This window comes from Rhinoraja longicauda, chromosome 19 (assembly GCF_053455715.1).
Source record: "Rhinoraja longicauda isolate Sanriku21f chromosome 19, sRhiLon1.1, whole genome shotgun sequence".
NCBI classification, from domain to species: domain Eukaryota; kingdom Metazoa; phylum Chordata; class Chondrichthyes; order Rajiformes; family Arhynchobatidae; genus Rhinoraja; species Rhinoraja longicauda.
This window is the reverse complement of record NC_135971.1, coordinates 10,030,536-10,049,141: the sequence shown is the minus strand read 5'-3', so window position 1 is coordinate 10,049,141 and position 18,606 is coordinate 10,030,536. Positions and strand designations below refer to the sequence as shown.

Below are 18,606 nucleotides of genomic sequence, written 5' to 3'. Positions count from 1 at the left end.
GGCAACTGCTTTAATCTCTTCTCCGGACGGTCGCCCTTGAGGGTCTCGGTTGAAGGAAGAGGTCACTTTGAGCCCGATTTCTCCGCGCTGTTTGCCGGGCTCCGGTTGCAGAACCTGCCCCCCCCCCCCCCCCCCCCCCTGGGGAACGATTGGGGGACGAGGGAGAGGACGTGGGAGGGTTGGGGTGGGGGGGGGGGGGGTTGCACAGGTGAGCGGGGGCTCAGGGACAGGTGAAGGTGTCGCTTCTGCCCGATCCACAGCCCCCCCCCCCCCTCGGGGTACCGGGAGTTAGTGAGGGAAGGGCGAGTCTGTCTGTCCCTTGAGAGAATCTGGAGAGACCACAAGGAACTTGGTTCACAGGGAGAGACACAGAGTGCCGGAGTAACTCAGCGGGTCAGGCAGCATCTGTGGAGAACGTGGATAGGTGATGTTTACAGAGTGCTGGAGTAATTCAGCAGATCGGGCAGCATCCCTGGAGAGAATTGGGTGATGTTTTGGGTCAAGACCGTTTCTTCAGACTGGGTCTGAAGTGTCTGGAAAAGGGTCTCCTCCCGAAATGTTAATCATTCCTTCTGTCCAGAGATGCTGAATGAATAAATGGAACGAGCTGCCGGAGGAGGTAGTTGGGGCAGGCATTATCACAACAATAGACAATAGGTGCAGGAGGAGGCCATTCGGCCCTTCGAGCCAGCACCGCCATTCAATGTGATCATGGCTGATCAATCTCAATCAGTACCCCGTTCCTGCCTTCTCCCCATACCCCCTGACTCCGCTATCCTTAAGAGCTCCATCTAGCTCTCTCTTGAATGCATTCAGAGAATTGGCCTCCACTGCCTTCTGAGGCCGAGAATTCCACAGATTCACAACTCTCTGACTGCAAAAGTTTTTCCTCATCTCCGTTCTAAATGGCCCACTCCTTATTCTTAAACTGTGGCCCCTGGTTCTGGACTCCCCCAACATTGGGAACATGTTTCCTGCCTCTAACGTGTCCAACCCCTTAATAATCTTGTACGTTTCGATAAGATCCCCTCTCATCCTTCTAAATTCCAGTGTATACAAGCCTAGTCGCTCCAGTCTTTCAACATATGACGGGGTACTGATTGAGAATGATCAGCCATGATCACATTGAATGGCGGTGCTGGCTCGAAGGGGCGAATGGCCTCCTCCTGCACCTATTGTCCATTGTCTATTGTCTATCTCTCTGTAACTCTATTTCCCACATTCCCGAGTCTGAAGAAAGGTCTCGACCGAAACGTCACCTATACCTTTCCTCCAAAGATGATGCCTGACCCGCGGAGTTACTCCAGCTTTTTGTGCCTATATTTGGACAACAGATCTGTAAACATATTACTCTGGAGGCAATATTAGCTGTACAAATCAACCTCTAAATATTTTCTCTACAGTGATGGATGGACGCTACATCAATATTTTGTTCCTACTCTGTATTCATCCAACGTTATCAGGTAAGTTTGTCTTTCTCATGCCTTACTATTTAATTGTATTTTTACACAGTCGGCCTTCTGTCGGTTCGGACCAGACGGGATAGCCTTCGTTGCCCTCACGCATCGATTAGCCTTGGGCGCCCAACACCCTGTCTGTCCCCGGTTTGTGGTCTGTCCCTCCTCGGACCACTGTCGGTCGGTACTCACCACTGCTGACCGGGAGCACCCCACAAGCCTTGCCATTTCAGCGATGCCCTGACCCAGTCGTCTGGCCAGAACAATTTGGCCCCTTGTCGAAGCCGCTCGGGTCTTTACTCCTGCCCATTTCCCCTGCATCCAACAGGTCAACTTCACGAGCTGACTGTTCACTTGCTGCCTAATATATCCCACCCCTTGACAGGTGCCATTGTAACAAGATAATCAATGTCATTCACTTCGCCTGTCAGTGGTCATAATGTTTTGTCTGATGGGCGTACTTTCCTGTAGTGATGTTGTCTGAATTTTTCTATTTTATCAGTGAAGGTCCGTATTTTTGGTCCGAAGGTTGACCCGGTGGTCTCAGTGGGTAAAGATGCTTTGCTGGAGTGCCAAACGGAACCAGAAACACCCCTGAATAACTTGGAGGTCCGATGGTTCAAAAACAACTTTTCTTCGCCAGTGCATTTATACGCCAATGGACATGACCTGCTGACTGCCCAGGACCGAGTCTTCCGTGGCAGGACAGAGCTGTTTAACAAAGAGCTTTCCAGCGGAAATGCCTCGCTTAAACTGAAGAACACAAATGCGTTTGATGATGGGGTGTACAGCTGTTTCATCGATTTCAAACAAGACTACGAGGAAGCGAAGATCCGGCTTCATGTGGGAGGTTAGACCATCTGACTACGACGTTTCAAAGTGCTTTTACTTTGGTAGTGCACTGTAGGCCCGGACACTGTAGGCCCGGACACTGTAGGCCCGGACACTGTAGGCCCGTTCACTGTAGGCCCGTTCACTGTAAGCCCGGACACTGTAGGCCCGTTCACTGTAGGCCCATTCACTGTAGGCCCGTTCACTGTAGGCCCGTTCACGGTAAGCCCGGACGCTGTAAGCCCGGACGCTGTAGGCCCGTTCACTGTAGGCCCGTTCACTGTAGGCCCATTCACGGTAAGCCTGGACGCTGTAGGCCCGGACGCTGCAGGCCCGGACGCTGCAGGCCCGGACGCTGCAGGCCCAGACGCTGTAGGCCCGTTCACTGTAGGCCCGTTCACTGTAGGCCCATTCACGGTAAGCCTGGACGCTGCAGGCCCGGACGCTGCAGGCCCGGACGCTGCAGACCCGGACACTGCAGGCCCGGACACTGCAGGCCCGGACACTGTAGGCCTGGGCACTGTAGGCCCGCTGTAGTAGGCCCGGTCACTGTAGGCCCGGACACTGTAGGCCCAGGCACAGTAGGCCCGGACACGGTAAGCCCGGACGCGGTAGGCCCTGACGCTGTAGGCCCGGACACTGTAGGCCCGGGCACTGTAGGCCCGGATGCTGTAGGCACGGACAATGTAACCCGGAGGCTACTGTAGTCCCGGGCAGTGTAGGCCCGGACGCTGCCTAACGGCGGTTGCGTAGCAACCCGCCACCCAGCCCGGGTGGCCGCCATTGGTGGAGCGGGAGCACGTGGCCGCTGGCTGGCTGAGGTCACGTGGGGCGTGGGGCGGTGACGTCACCCTTTGTCCCATATTTGGGAGTGAGGAAGTTGGCACCCCTATGCAGCGGGTAGAACATATTTCCTGCCAAACCAGACCATGATGGAGAAGGTGAGGACGGACTCAGTGACAGCAGTCAATGATTGCACTTTGACGATTGCACTTGCTTTGCAGGCATGGGTCGGCAGCCTTGGGTTCTGCTGGAAGGAGTCGGTCAGAAGGGCATTCGAGTGGCGTGCAAGTCCGATGGCTGGTACCCCGAGCCGCATGTTCGGTGGATGAATGGGGATGGAACGAATCTAACGGGACAGTCTGGGACAACGGAGAGAGATGAGACCACTGGCCTCTTCACCGTTTTGAATCGAGTTGAAGTAACAAGTGGTTCTGTGAACAGATTTTCTTGCCTGATGCAGAACAATGTGTTGAGGAAAGAGGAGGAGGCTCTCTTTGAAATATCAGGTGTGTGTAAATGCACAACTTTTCATCGCTTTGCAACTAAAAGTTATTTCCAAACTTTTCGCCTCCTGTTTGTCAGGTTTCGGGTAATGGTTCCTCTGTGCCTTTCCTTCTGGAGATGGTTTTCACAACTTCACCCAGAGCAAGATAGACACGTTCACAAGTTATCGGAGTAGAATTAGGCCATTCGGCCCATCCAGTCCACTCCGCCATTCAATCGTGGCTGATCTCTGCCTCCTAGTCCCATTTTCCTGCCCTCTCCCCATAACCCTTGACACCCGTTCTGATCAAGAATTTGTCTTTCTCTGCCTTAAAAGATATCCACTGAATTGGTCCCCACAGCCCTCTGTGGCAATGAGTTCCACAGATTAACTACCCTCTGACTAAAGAAGTTCCTTCTCCAATCCTTTCTAAAAGAACGCCCTTTAATTCTGAGGCTGTGCCCTCTGGTCCGAGACTCTCCCACCAGTGGAAACATCCTCTCCACATCCATTTAATCTTTGCCTTTCATAGATAGACACCAAATACTAAGTGCTGGGGTAACTCAGCGGGTCAGGCAGCATCTCTGGAGAACATGGATAGGTGACGTTTCACAGAGTGCTGGGGTAACTCAGCGGGTCAGGCAGCATCTCTGGAGAACATGGATAGGTGACGTTTCACAGAGTGCTGGGGTAACTCAGCGGGTCAGGCAGCATCTCTGGAGAACATGGATAGGTGACGTTTCACAGAGTGCTGGGGTAACTCAGCGGGTCAGGCAGCATCTCTGGAGAAAAGGAATGGGTAACGTTTCGGGTCAGAACCCTTCTTCAAACTGGAAGAAAGGTTGCAGTGTGACGGAGGGTTCCGACCCGAAACGACACCGATTCCCTTTCTCCAGAGATGCTGCCTGACCTGCTGAGTAACTCCAGCATTTTACGTCCATCTTCGGTGTAAGCCAGCATCTGCAGTTCTTTCTGACATATTCTCTACACTCACTGCACTACACAACATGCCGAAAGTGAGACCGCACCTGGAGTACTGTGTGCAGTTTTGGTCTCCAAATTTGAGGAAGGATATTCTTGCTATTGAGGGCGTGCAGCGTAGGTTTACTAGGTTAATTCCCGGAATGGCGGGACTGTCGTACGTTGAAAGACTGGAGCGACTAGGCTTGTATACACTGGAATTTAGAAGGATGAGAGGGGATCTTATCGAAACATATAAGATTATTAAGGGGTTGGACATGTTAGAGGCAGGAAACATGTTCCCAATGTTGGGGGAGTCCAGAACAAGGGGCCACAGTTTAAGAATAAGGGGTAGGCCATTTAGAACTGAGATGAGGAAAAACTTTTTCAGTCAGAGAGTTGTGAATATGTGGAATTCTCTGCCTCAGAAGGTAGTGGAGGCCAATTCTCTGAATGCATTCAAGAGAGAGCTGGATAGAGCTCTTAAGGATAGTGGAGTCAGGGTGTATGGGGAGAAGGCAGGAACGGGGTACTGATTGAGAATGATCAGCCATGATCACATTGAATGGAGGTGCTGGCTCGAAGGGCCGAATGGCCTCCTCCTGCACCTATTGTCTATTGTCCATTGATTCTTTAAAATTTTATTTTGCAGGTGTTTTTTTCCCTCGGACCAACAGATGGATGGCAGTTTCCTCATCGGTTTTCATTCTCTTCATTATTGTCATCATTTTAGAAATATTTCACCACAGGCAAAAACGTCGGAAGGTTAAAGGTAGATACAAAAAAAAACGTTCAGCAAAACTCCATTAATAGACAGTAGACAATAGGTGCAGGAGGAGGCCATTCGGCCCTTCGAACCAGCACCGCCATCCAATGTGATCATGCTCAATCAGTACCCCGTTCCTGCCTTCTCCCCATACCCCCTGACTCCGCTATCCTTAAGAGCTCTATCTAGCTCTCTCTTGAATGCATTCGGAGAATTGGCAAACACTGCCCTCTGAGGCAGAGAATACCACGGATTCACAACTCTCTGACTGAAAAGGTTTTTCCTCATCTCCGTTCTAAGTGGCCTACCTCTCATTCTTAAACTGTGGCCCCTGGTTCTGGACTCCCCCAACATTGGGAACATGTTTCCTGCCTCTAACGTGTCCAACCCCTTAATAATCTTATACGTTTCGATAAGATCTCCTCTCATCCTTCTAAATTCCAGTGTATACAACCCTAGTCGCTCCAGTCTTTCAACATATGACAGTCCCGCCATTCCGGGAATTAACCTAGTAAACTTACGCTGCACGCCCTCAATAGCAAGAATATCCTTCCTCAAATTTGGAGACCAAAACTGCACACAGTACTCTAGGTGAGGTCTCACTAGGGCCCTGTACAACTGCAGAAGGACCTGTAAAGGGCTGTAAAAACCTGTGTGAGCAAAATGTACAGGTTGAAGCTAGACATAAAGTGCTGGAGTCACTCAGTGGGACAGGCAGCATCTCTGGAGAGAATGGTGATGTTTTGGTTCGAGACCCTTCTTCAGACTTCTTCAAATTGAAACTGGGTGTTATTGGGAATGTTCTATACATTTGATTTTTTTGCCTGATCAGCATTTTGTACTGAGTAGCAAGGAAAAAGGGTCTCGACCCGAAACCACAACTGTCCCTTTTCTCCAGAGATGCTGCCTGACCCGCTGAATTACTCCAGCATTTTGTGTCTTAACATTTCTATTGAACTCCATATAAATTGAGTAGGAAAATAACTGCAGATGCTGGTACAAATTGAAGGTATCACAAAATGCTGGAGTAACACATTTTGTTACTCCAGCATTTTGTGAATAAATACCTTCAGACTGAAGAAGGGTCTCGACCCGAAACGTCACCCATTCCCTCTCTCCTAGATGCTGCCTGACCTGCTGAGTTACTGCAGCATTTTGTGATACCTTCCATATAAATTGAGATTCGACATAACAAAAATTAGTCGATAAATGGGATTCACATACACTGCGTATAAAATCATGAGAGGAATAGATCGGGTAGATGCACAGGATCTCTTGCCCAGAGTAGGGGAATCGAGGACCAGAGGACATAGGCTCAAAGTGAAGGGGAAATGATTTAATAGGAATGTGATAGGGGAACTTTTTCACACAAAGAGTGGCGGGTGTATGGATCGAGCTGCCAGAGGAGGTAGTTGAGTCTGGGACTATTCCAACGTTTAAGAAGCAGTTAGACAGGTACATGGATAGGACGGGTTTGGAGCGTTATGAACCGAGTGCAGGCAAGTGTGACTAGTGTAGCTGGGACATTGTTGGCCGGTGTGGGCAAGTTGGGCCGAAGGGCCTGTTTCCACACTGTATCACTCTATGACTCTGTGACCATGTACCTCAGTTACAAACTCCATCTGCTCAGGCAGTCCTTTATGGTACAGGCTGCCTTGCTTCCACATGTCCGTGAGGAATCGAAGGTACTGATTGAGAATGATCAGCCATGATCACATTGAATGGCGGTGCTGGCGCGAAGGGCTGAATGGCCTCCTCCTGCACCTATTGTCTATTGTGCCTGCACATCAATGCTTTTCCTGTTACACATCAACGACCACATGGATTTGACAGTAATGGAGATTTTTGGACAACAGACAATAGGTGCAGGAGTAGGCCATTCGACCCTTCGAGCCAGCACCGCCATTCACCGTGATCATGGCTGATCATCCACAATCAGTACCCCGTTCCTGCCTTCTCCCCATATCTCTTGCCTCCGCTATCACTAAGAGTTCTATTCTTAAACTGTGTGTCCCCTGGTTCGGGACTTCCCCCAACATCGGGAATGTGTTTCCTGCCTCTTGCGTGTCCAAGCCCTTAATAATCTTATATGTTTCAATAAGATCCCCTCTCATCCTTCTAAATGGTGGAGATTGAAAGATTCGTGATTAGTACGGGTGTCAGGGGTTATTGGAAGAAGGCAGGAGAGTGAGGATGGGAGGGAAAAATAGATCAGCCTTGACTGAATGGCAGAGAAGACCTGATGGGCCAAAATGGCCTAATTCTGCTCCTATGAACATCAATTTATGAACATAACCCCCCCCCCCCCCCCCCATGGTCAGTTATAACGAGTGTTTACTGTATGTGGTATTATCTGTTGAATCTCTCTCTCTAACATCACCTTATGTTCTTGATTTCAGTACTGAAGTTGCTTTGCACTTTGGAAGGTGAGTTGGCTCGGAACTAGTGGTGCCAACTATCTCACTCCCAAATAAGGGACAAAGTGACGTCACCGCCCCGTGCCCCACGTGCCCATACCCAGCCAGCAACCACGTGCTCCCGCTCCGTCAATGGCGGCCGCCCGGGCCGGCAGGCGGGTTGCTACGCAACCTCTGTCAGGCACCACCCGGGCCTCCGGGCGTACACTGTCCGGGCTTACACTGTCCGGGCCTACGCTGTCCGGGCCTACGCTGTCCGGTCCTACGCTGTCCGGGCCTACGCTGTCCGGGCCTACGCTGTCCGGGCCTACAGTGTCCGGGCCTACACTGTCCTGGCCTACACTGTCCGGGCCTACTCTGTCCGGGCCTACTCTGTCCGGGCCTACTCTGTCCGGGCCCACTCTGTCCGGGCCCACTCTGTCCGGGTCTACTCTGTCCGGGCCCACATCGACCGGGCCCACACCGTCCGGGCCCACACAGTCCGGGCCCACACCGTCCGGGCCCACACCGTCCGGGCCCACACCGTCCGGACCCACACCGTCCGGGCCCACACCGTCCGGGCCCACACCGTCCGGGCCCACACCGTCCGGGCCTACTGCGTCCAGGCCTACAGCGCCACCCAGGCCTAATATGGGACAAGGGCAGTCCCGTACGGGACAAACCAATTCAGCCCAAAATGCAGGATGTTCTGGCTAGTACGGGACAGTTGGCAACCCTACTCAGAACTGACTAATTAAAAAATCATTGACTCGTTAAAAAATAGAATTTTAAATGCATGGACGGACTTCAGTTTTTGCACTAATATGTTCGCCTAATATTACTGTTATTAACTTATTGTATTATTGATTATTATGTATTTATCTGTGTGTTGTGGCACAAATAGACCTATAAAATTAAATCAGCTAGTTTTTTTTTCAAAATAAAAAATGGCGCAGCGGTAGAGTTGCTGCCTTACAGCGCTAGAGACCCAGGTTCAATCCTGACTATATGTCAAGGACAGAATCCCCCCTGGTTCTCACCTTCCACCCCACCAGCCAGTGGATCCAACAAATCACCCACCAACATTTCCGTCACCTACAACGGGACCCCAACACTGGCCACATCTTCCCATCCCCTCCCCTCTCTGCATTCCGCAGAGACCGTTCCCTCCATAACTCCCTGGTCCACTCGTCCCTTCCTACCCAAACCACCCCATCCCCGGGCACTTTCCCCTGCAACCGCAGGAGATGCAACACCTGTCCCTTTACCTCCCCCCTCAACTCCATCCAAGGACCCAAACAGTCTTTCCAGGTGAGACAGAGGTTCACCTGCACCTCCTCCAACCTCATCTATTGCATCCGCTGCTCTAGATATCAACTTCTTTACATCGGCGAAACCAAACGCAGGCTCGGCGATCGCTTCGCTCAACACCTTCGCTCAATCCACCTCAACCAACCTGATCTCCCGGTGGCTGAGCATTTCAACTCTCCCCTCCCACTCCCAGTCTGACCTTTCTGTCTTGGGCCTCCTCCAGTGCCATAGTGAGGCCCATCCGGAAATAGGAGGAACAGCACCTCGTATTTCGTTTGGGCAGCTTGCAGCCCAGTGGTATGAGCCCAGCACGGTAGCGCAGCGGTAGAGTTGCTGCTTTACAGCGAATGCAGCGCCGGAGACTCAGGTTCGATCCTGACTACGGGTGCTGCACTGTAAGGAGTTTGTACGTTCTCCCCGTGACCTGCGTGGGTTTTCTCCGAGATCTTCGGTTTCCTCCCACACTCCAAAGACGTACGGGTATGTAGGTTAATTGGCTGGGTAAATGTTTTTTTTTTAAATTGTCCCTAGTGGGTGTATGATAGTGTTTATGTACGGGGATCGCTGGGCGGCACGGACTTGGAGGGCCTAATTCCGGCTGTATATATATGATATGATATGATATGATAACATTGACTTCTCCCACTTTAGATAGTTCCTCTGTCCCTCTCTTCCCCTCCCCCTTCCCAGATCTCCCTCTATCTTCCTGTCTCCACCGATATCCTTCCTTTGTCCCGCCCCCCTGACATCAGTCTGAAGAAGGGTCTCGACCCGAAACGTCACCCATTCCTTCTCTCCGGAGATGCTGCCTGACCCGCTGAGTTACTCCAGCATTTTGTGAATAAATACCTTTTATTTGTACCAGCATCTGCAGTTATTTTCTTACACTGACTATAGGTGCTGTCTGTACGGAGTTTGCACGTTCTTCCTGTGACCACCTACTTTTTCCCTGGGTGCTCTCGATTGCTCCCACATCCCAAACACGGACCGGTTTGTAGGTTAATAGACTTGGTAAAATTGTGAACAGTCCCTACTGTGTAGGAGAGTGCTAGTGTACAGGGTGATTGCTGTTTGGCGTGGACTTGGTGGGTCAAAGGACCTGATTCCACACTGTAACTCTAAAGTCTAAAGCCTTACTATAGATGGTGAATACATGTATTTATTCTTATTTTTGGAGTTGTAGCATGGAAACAGGCCCTTCAATCCAGCAGGTCCGTGCGAACACTAGTTTTGTCAGACACATTATAGACAATAGACAATAGGTGCAGGAGGAGGCCATTCGGCCCTTCGAGCCTGTACGCACCGCCATTCAATGTGATCATGGCTGATCATTCTCAATCAGTACCCCGTTCCTGCCTTCTCCCCATACCCCCTGACTCCGCTATCCTTAAGAGCTGTATCTTGGGGACAATCCACATGCCAAAAATTAAACTTAGCTCAATACACAGAAGCCAATCAACCGACAAACCTGCACGTCTTTGGAGAGTGGGAGGAAACCGGTGCACCTGGGGAAAACCCACGCAGTCACAGGGAGAACGTGTCCAAATTCCACACTGACAGCGCCCGCGGTCAGGATGGAACCCGGGTCTCTGGCGCTGTGAGGCAGCAACTCTACCGCCGCGCCAACTAGCCGCCCGAAATCCCCCTGCATTTATTGTACCGAATCAATCCGAAATACTTTCTAGCAGAACATCAACCCGCGAATTTACAACAGCAGGAAAGGATTGTAATTTGATGAATGACCAATTTTAAACTTTTCATTTCTCTTTACAGGTTATCAAGATCAGAAAATAAACGAATGTAAGTCGGGAACTGAAATGCAAACTAAATGGCAAACACTTTTATTTATCTAAAGGTTTTTATAGTCATAGACCAAAGGGTGGAAAGGGGCCCTTTGGCCCAACTTGCCCACACTGGCCAACATGTCCCATCTACACTGGCCCCACTTGCCTGCATTTGCCCCATTTCCCTCCAAACCAGTCCTATCCATGTACCTGTCTAATTGCTTCTTGAACGTTGCGATAGTCCCAGCCTCAACTATCTCCTCCGACACCTCATTCCATACACCCGCCACCCTTTGTGTGGAAAAAGTTACCCCTCAGATTCAAATAAAATCTTTCCCCCTTCACGTTAAACCTATGACCTCTGGTTCCTTATTCCCCTACTCTGGGCAAGAGACTCTGTGCGTCTGTCTACCTGATCAATTGAAATGAGAGCTGGGCTGGTGTGATGTTGGTCTCTGATGATGCCAGCTGCCTTTTTCAGGCAGGGACTCCTTTTTAGTTTAGCTTAGTTTAGTTTAGTTTAGTTTAGTTTAGTTTAGTTTAGTCCGCCTCAGCCCGCCTGAACCTACCTGATCTCCCGGTTGCTGGACACTTTAATTCTCCTTCCCATTCCCGCACTGACCTTTCTGTCCTGGGTCTCCTCCATTGTCAGACTGAGGCCAAACGCAAATTGGAGGAACAGCACCTCATATTTCGCTTGGGCAGCATAGACAATAGGTGCAGGAGGAGACCATTCGGCCCTTCGAGCCAGCACCGCCATTCAATGTGATCATGGCTGATCATTCTCAATCAGTACCCCGTTCCTGCCTTCTCCCCATACCCCCTAACTCCGCTATCCTTAAGAGCTCTATCTAGCTCTCTCTTGGATGCATTCAGAGAATTGGCCTCCACTGCCTTCTGAGGCAGAGAATTCCACAGATTCACAACTCTCTGACTGAAAAAGATTTTTCCTCATCTCCGTTCTAAATGGCCTACCCCTTATTCATAAACTTTGGCCCCTGGTTCTGGACGCCCCCCGACATTGGGAACATGTTTCCTGCCTCTAACGTGTCCAACCCCTCAATAATCTTATACGTTTCGATAAGATCCCCTCTCATCCTTCTAAATTCCAGTGTATACAAGCCTAGTCGCTCCAGTCTTTCAACATATGACAGTCCCGCCATTCCGGGAATTAACCTGGTGAACCTGCGCTGCACGCCCTCAGCGCTGTGCCACTTGTTACTGCCACAGTGGTCACTTGCCGTGCCCGGAGCGCTCTTTAACCTTCTGCCTTCGTCTCCCCTAGTTTCCGCGACCCGGGATGACAAAAGTGCGCACCCAAAACTGGAGGTGAAATACCGAACTAGTACGCGGTCGACCGCGAGCGAACGGAATCGGCGGGAGAGCGAGGTTTGCTTTGAAGATTTGGAATTGGCGACGGAGTCGAGCGAAATCAGCGCGGGAGCGGCATTACTGGCCTGCGGGCGTGGCATTGAATCGGGACTGGTGCCGGGGAGCGGTGTCCACGTCAGTCGAGAGGAAAGAGGAGGTGGAGGTGCTGCCGGGGAATAAATTCCGGACCGTCGAACGTGTACAAAAGGCTCCGTTCTCAACGCCAATCCTATCGTTTGAGCCTATCCATGCACCCGTCTAAGTGCCTTTTAAATGTTGTGATTGTACATGCAAGTGTGAGAAACAGGATGATTAAACCACCAGAAACAGGATACTGGAACAACCACTCTACCAAGGACAGGGCTATTAAACTGTCCGGGGGTAGAGATAGGCTGGATGATTGAACTACCACTATGCCGGGGACAGGGCTATTAAACCGTCAGAGACAGAGACAGGCTGGATGATTGAACTACCACCGTGTTCGTTGGAGCACTGAGAGTGTGGTACGGGGATAGAGGCAGACTGGACAAAGGGCCATAAATTTAGGAGAGTGTCAAAGCAGCAGGGATGGGTTGAAATGGGTCGTGAAGGTAACTAAGGGTCATGTGGATAACTACTGCGCTTGCTCAACGAGGTAAATGAATATTTCAAATACGCCCCTGAGTGGGGAACTGCCAATTGCCATGCACATACAATGTATGATCTGGGGGGGGGGGGGGGGGGGGGGGGGGTACCTGGGGGCGGTACAGAAGATTGTGCACCTCAGCGCTCTGATTGGAAGGAGCCCAAAGGGGAGGAAGATTCAGCAGAAGGGAGGGAGATTCAACCAAGTTGTACTGTATAAAGAGAAGGCACTGTCTTTGTCTCGGGGTGTCTCGGTTTGGAGAGGCACCTGGCTCTGCAGACTCGTGAATAAATTTCTTGTTTCCACGACTTTGTCCCTGGCATCGTGATTGTGAGCACTCACATTTTACATCTCACACAAGGAAGACCTTCAGAGTGATGACCGAAGGGTCTGAAGAAGGGCCCGAGTTTCAAGTTTCAAGGCCCAGCAACCCACCTGCTGGCCCGAAGCAGTACTGCAGGGGTGGGCATGGACACCAAAATTCCACAAATTCACACCCCCACCCTCCCCGGAACTTCCTTCAACTAAACGAGAGCAAGTCTGAGGTCATCCTATTCGCCCCGCCCCCCCCGACTAGGTTCACAACTCTCAATCAGTACCCCGTTCCTGCCATCTCCCCATACCCCCTAAGTCCGCGATCTTTAAGAGCTCTACCTAGCTCTCTGTTGAAAGCATCTAGAGAATTGGCCTCCACTGCCTTCTGAGGCGGAGAATTCCACAGATTCACAACTCGCTGACTGAAAAAGGTTTTTCCTCATCTCCGTTCTAAATGGCCTGCCCCTTATTCTTAAACTGTGGCCCCTGGTTCTGGACTCCCCCAACATTGGGAACATGTTTCCTGCCTCTAACGTGTCCAACCCCTTAATAATCTTATACGTTTCGATAAGATCCCCTCTCATCCTTCTAAATTCCAGTGTATACAAGCCTAGTCGCTCCAGCCTTTCAGCATTCGACAGTCCCGCCATTCCGGGAATTAACCTAGTAAACCACGCCCTCAATAGCAAGAATATCCTTCCTCAAATTTGGAGACCAAAACTGCACACAGTACTCCAGGTGCGGTCTCACTAGGGCCCTGCATAACTGCAGAAGGACCTCTTTGCTCCTATACTCAACTCCTCTTGTTATGAAGGCCAATATTCCATTGGCTTTCTTCACTGCCTGCTGTACCTGCGTGCTTCCTTTCAGTGACTGATGCACTCGGACACCCAGATCTCGTTGTACGTCCGCTTTTCCCAACTTGGCACCATTCAGATAATAATCTGCCTTCCTATTCTTACCACCAAAGTGGATAACCTCACACTTATCCACATTAAGCTGCACCTGCCATGCATCCGCCCACTCGCACAACCTGTCCAAGTCACCCTGCAACCTCGTAGCGTCTTCCTCACAGTTCACACTGCCACCCAGCTTTGTATCGACACAAAGTCTTTTCGTGTCTATCTTCGGTGTAAACCAGCATCTGCAGTCCTTTCCTGCAGGTGACCTCGATGCGGAGCTGTGCGAAGACACTGCCTCCCCTTCAAGGCAGAAACACGCTCACTGCGGACCTGGGGGGCAGACAAGGCTCTTCATGCTAAGCTGCAAGGGCATAGGAGCTCAGGCAATAGGTGCAGGAGGAGGCCATTTTCTTTGCTTGTCTGAGGTCATCCTATTCGCCCCCCCCCCCCCCCCCCAACTCCATCAACACGATGGGCGGCACGGTAGCGCAGCGGTAGAGTTGCTGCTTTACAGCGAATGCAGCGCCGGAGACTCAGGTTCGATCCTGACTACGGGTGCTGCACTGTAAGGAGTTTGTACGTTCTCCCCGTGACCTGCGTGGGTTTTCTCCGAGATCTTCGGTTTCCTCCCACACTCCAAAGATGTACAGGTATGTAGGTTAATTGGCTGGGTAAATGTAAAAATTGTCCCTAGTGGGTGTAGGATAGTGTTAATGTACGGGGATCGCTGGGCGGCACGGACTTGGAGGGCCGAAAAAGCCTGTTTCCGGCTGTATATATATGATATATGATGATATGATATGATAACAGGCAGCCTTGGAAGCCTATCCTCCCTAGTCAAACCGCATGTCAAAAACTTTGGCGTGATATTTGATTGCATTAAAGTTTGGCAAGCAAGTCAACGTTGTGGTAAAAGCCAGCTTCTTCCAGCTTCGCACCACAGCTATTTGACGACATTGCAAAAATCATCCACGCATTCATTTCCTCCCGCCTAGACGACTGCAACTCCCTATACACTGGGATCAGCCAATCATCCCTGTCCCGCCTGCAATTGGTCCAAAACGCCGCAGCGAGACTCCTGACGGGTACCCGTAAAAGGGACCACATCACCCCAATTCTGGCCTCTCTCCACTGGCTCCCTGTACGGTACAGAATCAACTTCAAGCTCCTCCTATTCACATACAAAGCCCTAAACGGGCTTGCCCCCCCCCCATATCAAAATCTTCTAACCCACCACTCTATCTCCAGGTCCCTCAGGTCGGCCAACTTGGGGCTACTCACTATCCCGCGGTCTAGGCTTAAGCTCAGCGGTGACCGCGCTTTTGCGGTTGCAGCTCCTAGACTGTGGAACAGCATCCCTCTCCCCATCCATCGACTCCTTTAAGTCCAGGCTCAAAACCGATTTCTACTCCCTAGTGTTTGAGGCCCTCTGAGGGGGCGCTGCGAACTGTTTATGTATGTGCTGTTATGTTTGTGTGCCATTGTATGTTCGTTCTTAGTACCTGGACTGATGTTCAGCACTTTGATCAACGTGGGTTGTTTTTAAATGTGCTATACAAATAAAATTGACTTGACTTGACTTGACTTGGATGAAAAAGTTTTCCCTCATCTCAGTTCTAAATGGCCTACCCCTTATTCTTAAACTGCGGCCCCTGGTTCTGGTCTCCCCCCCCCCCCCCCCCCCCCCCAATATTGGGAACATGTTTCCTGCCTCTAACTTGATGTTTCCTGCAAAAAGTGATGGAAACTGAGCTTGAAGTAGAAATGACCAATGACGAGTTTTTGAGTCTCTGTCGACTGAAGAAGGGTCCCGACACAAAACGTCACCCAAACTGTCCGTGTTCCTTAAGGTGAGAAGGGGAAGATGTAATAGGAACCTGAGAGGCAACTTTTCTTTACACAAAGGATGTTGGGTTTTAGGAACGAGCTGCCAGAGGAGGTAGTTGAGGCAGGATCTATCACAATGTTTTGAAAAAAAACAACAACATTTGGACAGGTACATGGACAGGACAGGTTTGGAGGGATATGGGCCAAACGCAGGGCGGATAGGACTAGTGCAGATGGGGCACGTTGGTCAACATGGGCTAGATGGGCCGAAGGGACCCTTTCTCGATCCTAAACGTCACCCATTCCTTCTCTCCAGAGATGCTGCCTGTCCCGCTCAGTTACACCAGCATTTTATGTCTACCCTCGGTTTAAACCAACATCTGCAGTTCCCAGATATTTTGCCAGGCAGCAATGCTATGATTTCTGAAAGGAAGCATGCAGGTACAGCAGGCAGTGAAGAAAGCCAATGGAATGTTGGCCTTCATAACAAGAGGAGTTGAGTATAGGAGCAAAGAGGTCTTTCTGCAGTCGTACAGGGCCCTAGTGAGACCACACATGGAGTACTGTGTGCAGTTGAGGTCTCCAAATTTGAGGAAGGATATTCTTGCTATTGAGGGCGTGCAGCGTAGGTTTACTAGGTTAATTCCCGGAATGGCGGGACTGTCATATGTTGAAAGACTGGAGCGACTAGGCTTGTATACACTGGAATTTAGAAGGATGAGAGGGGATCTTATCGAAACATATAAGATTATTAAGGGGTTGGACACGTTAGAGGCAGGAAACATGTTCCCAATGTTGGGGGAGTCAAGAACCAGGGGCCACAGTTGAAGAATAAGGGGTAGGCCATTTAGAACTGAGATGAGGAAAAACTTTTTCAGTCAGAGAGTTGTGAATCTGTGGAATTCTCTGCCTCAGAAGGCAGTGGAGGCCAATTCTCTGAATGAATTCAAGAGAGAGCTGGATAGAGCTCTTAACGATAGCGGAGTCTGGGGGTATTGGGAGAAGGTAGGAACGGGGTACTGATTGAGAATGATCAGCCATGATCACATTGAATGGCGGTGCTGGCTCGAAGGGCCGAATGGCCTCCTCCTGCACCTATTGTCTCCAGAGATGCTGCCTGTCCCGCTGAGTTACTCCAGCATTTTATGTCTATCCTCGGTTTAAACCAAGGATTCCTCGGTTTAAACCCAGGTTCCTTCCTAGATATTTCGCCAGGCAGCATCTCAATGACTTCAGAGGTGCTGCCTGACCCACTGAAAAACTTGTGCTGAGTTACTCCAGCGCTTTGTGTACGTTTGTGTTAACCAGCATCTGCAGTTCCTTTCCAAAAAAATATATTCTCCTGTCCTCTTGTGTAAACAATCGTCAACGGTTTTCTTCTTTATAAAGACTTGGATCTGGGTTTCAATGTTGTTGTGGACTTTTTACATGTTATTTTCTTTACCTGGTTGCATCTGAATTGCGTTGAAGAAAGTTGGTGCGCGTCAGTCTGAATTTGTTGCAAGAACAACGAAATATTTTTTAACTGATTAATGGAGGCTTGTCGTTTTTACTCTCTCTCTCTCTCCCTCCCCCCTTCCCTCCCCCCTCTCCTTCCCCCTCCCTCTCTCCCTCCTCTTGAGGAATGCTTTGCAGCGCGTTTAGCGAATAACTGGTGAATTGGAGGAATCTGTAGCTGATATATTTCCCCCTTTCTCTCTTTTCTCTCTCTCCCTTTCTCTCTCCCCCTTTCTCTCTCCCTCTCTCTCCCCCCCGTCTCTCTCTCTCCCCCCTCCCTCCCCCCTCTCCTTCCCCCTCTCCCCCTCCCTCTCTCCCTCCTCTTGAGGAATGCTTTGCAGCGCGTTTAGCGAACTGGTGAATTGCAGGAATATGTAGCTGATATATTTCTCCCTCTCCCTCTGCCTCTCCCTCTCCCTCTCCCTCCCCCTCTCTCCCCATCTCTCTCTCCCCATCTCTCTCCCCCTCTCTCTCCCCCCTCCCTCTCTCCTTCCCCCCTCCCTCTCTCCCTCATCTTGAGGAATGCTTTGCAGTGCGTTTAGCGAACGATTGGTGAATTGCAGGAATCTGTAGCTGATTTATTTCCCCCTCTCTCTCCCCCTCTCTCCCCACCCCTCCCTCCCTCCCTCCACTTGAGGAATGCTTTGCAGCGCGTTTAGTGAACAACTGGTGAATTGGAGGAATCTGTAGCTGATATATTTCCCCCTCTCTCTCCCCCTTTCTCTCTCTTTCCCGTCTCTCTCTCTCTCCCCCTGTCTCTCTCTCTCCCCCTGTCTCTCTCGCTCCCCCTCTCTCTTCCCCCTCTCTCTCCCCCCTCTCTCTCTCTCCCCCCTCTCTCTCTCTCTCCCCCTCTCTCTCCCCCCCCTCTCTCTCCCCCTCTCCTTCCCTTCTATTTCCCTCCCTCTCTCCCTCCACTTGAGGAATGCTTTGCAGTGAGTTTAGTGAACAACTGGTGAATTGGAGGAATCTGTAGCTGATATATCCCCCTCTCTCTCCCCTTCTTTCTCTCTCACCCCCTCTCCCCCTTCCTCCCTCCCTCCCTCCCTCCCTCCCTCTCTCCCTCCTCTTGAGGAATACTTTGCAGTGAGTTTAGTGAACAACTGGTGATTTGCAGGAATCTGTAGCTGATATATTTCCCCCTCTCTCTCCCCCTTTCTCTCTCACTCCCCCCTCTCCCTCTCCCCCACCCTCTCTCCCACCCTCTCCCCCACTCTCCCCTTCCCCTTCCCCTCTATTTCCCTCCCTCTCCCCCTCCCTCTCTCCCTCCTCTTGAGGAATACTTTGCAGTGCGTTTAGT

General features: G+C 50.8%; 1 protein-coding gene across 1 annotated transcript; it reads left to right on the top strand.

Annotated features, from left to right (window-relative positions):
* Positions 1-12,821, top strand: LOC144603102 (butyrophilin subfamily 3 member A2-like). The gene is made up of 8 exons (XM_078416244.1): positions 1-61; positions 1,404-1,463; positions 1,960-2,307; positions 3,293-3,577; positions 5,168-5,287; positions 7,681-7,707; positions 10,762-10,788; positions 12,058-12,821. The coding sequence occupies exons 2-8, from the start codon at positions 1,406-1,408 to the stop codon at positions 12,321-12,323; spliced, it is 1,131 nt and encodes a 376-aa protein (XP_078272370.1). The 5' UTR covers positions 1-61; positions 1,404-1,405; the 3' UTR covers positions 12,324-12,821.
* The last annotated feature ends 5,785 nt before the right edge of the window (positions 12,822-18,606 follow it).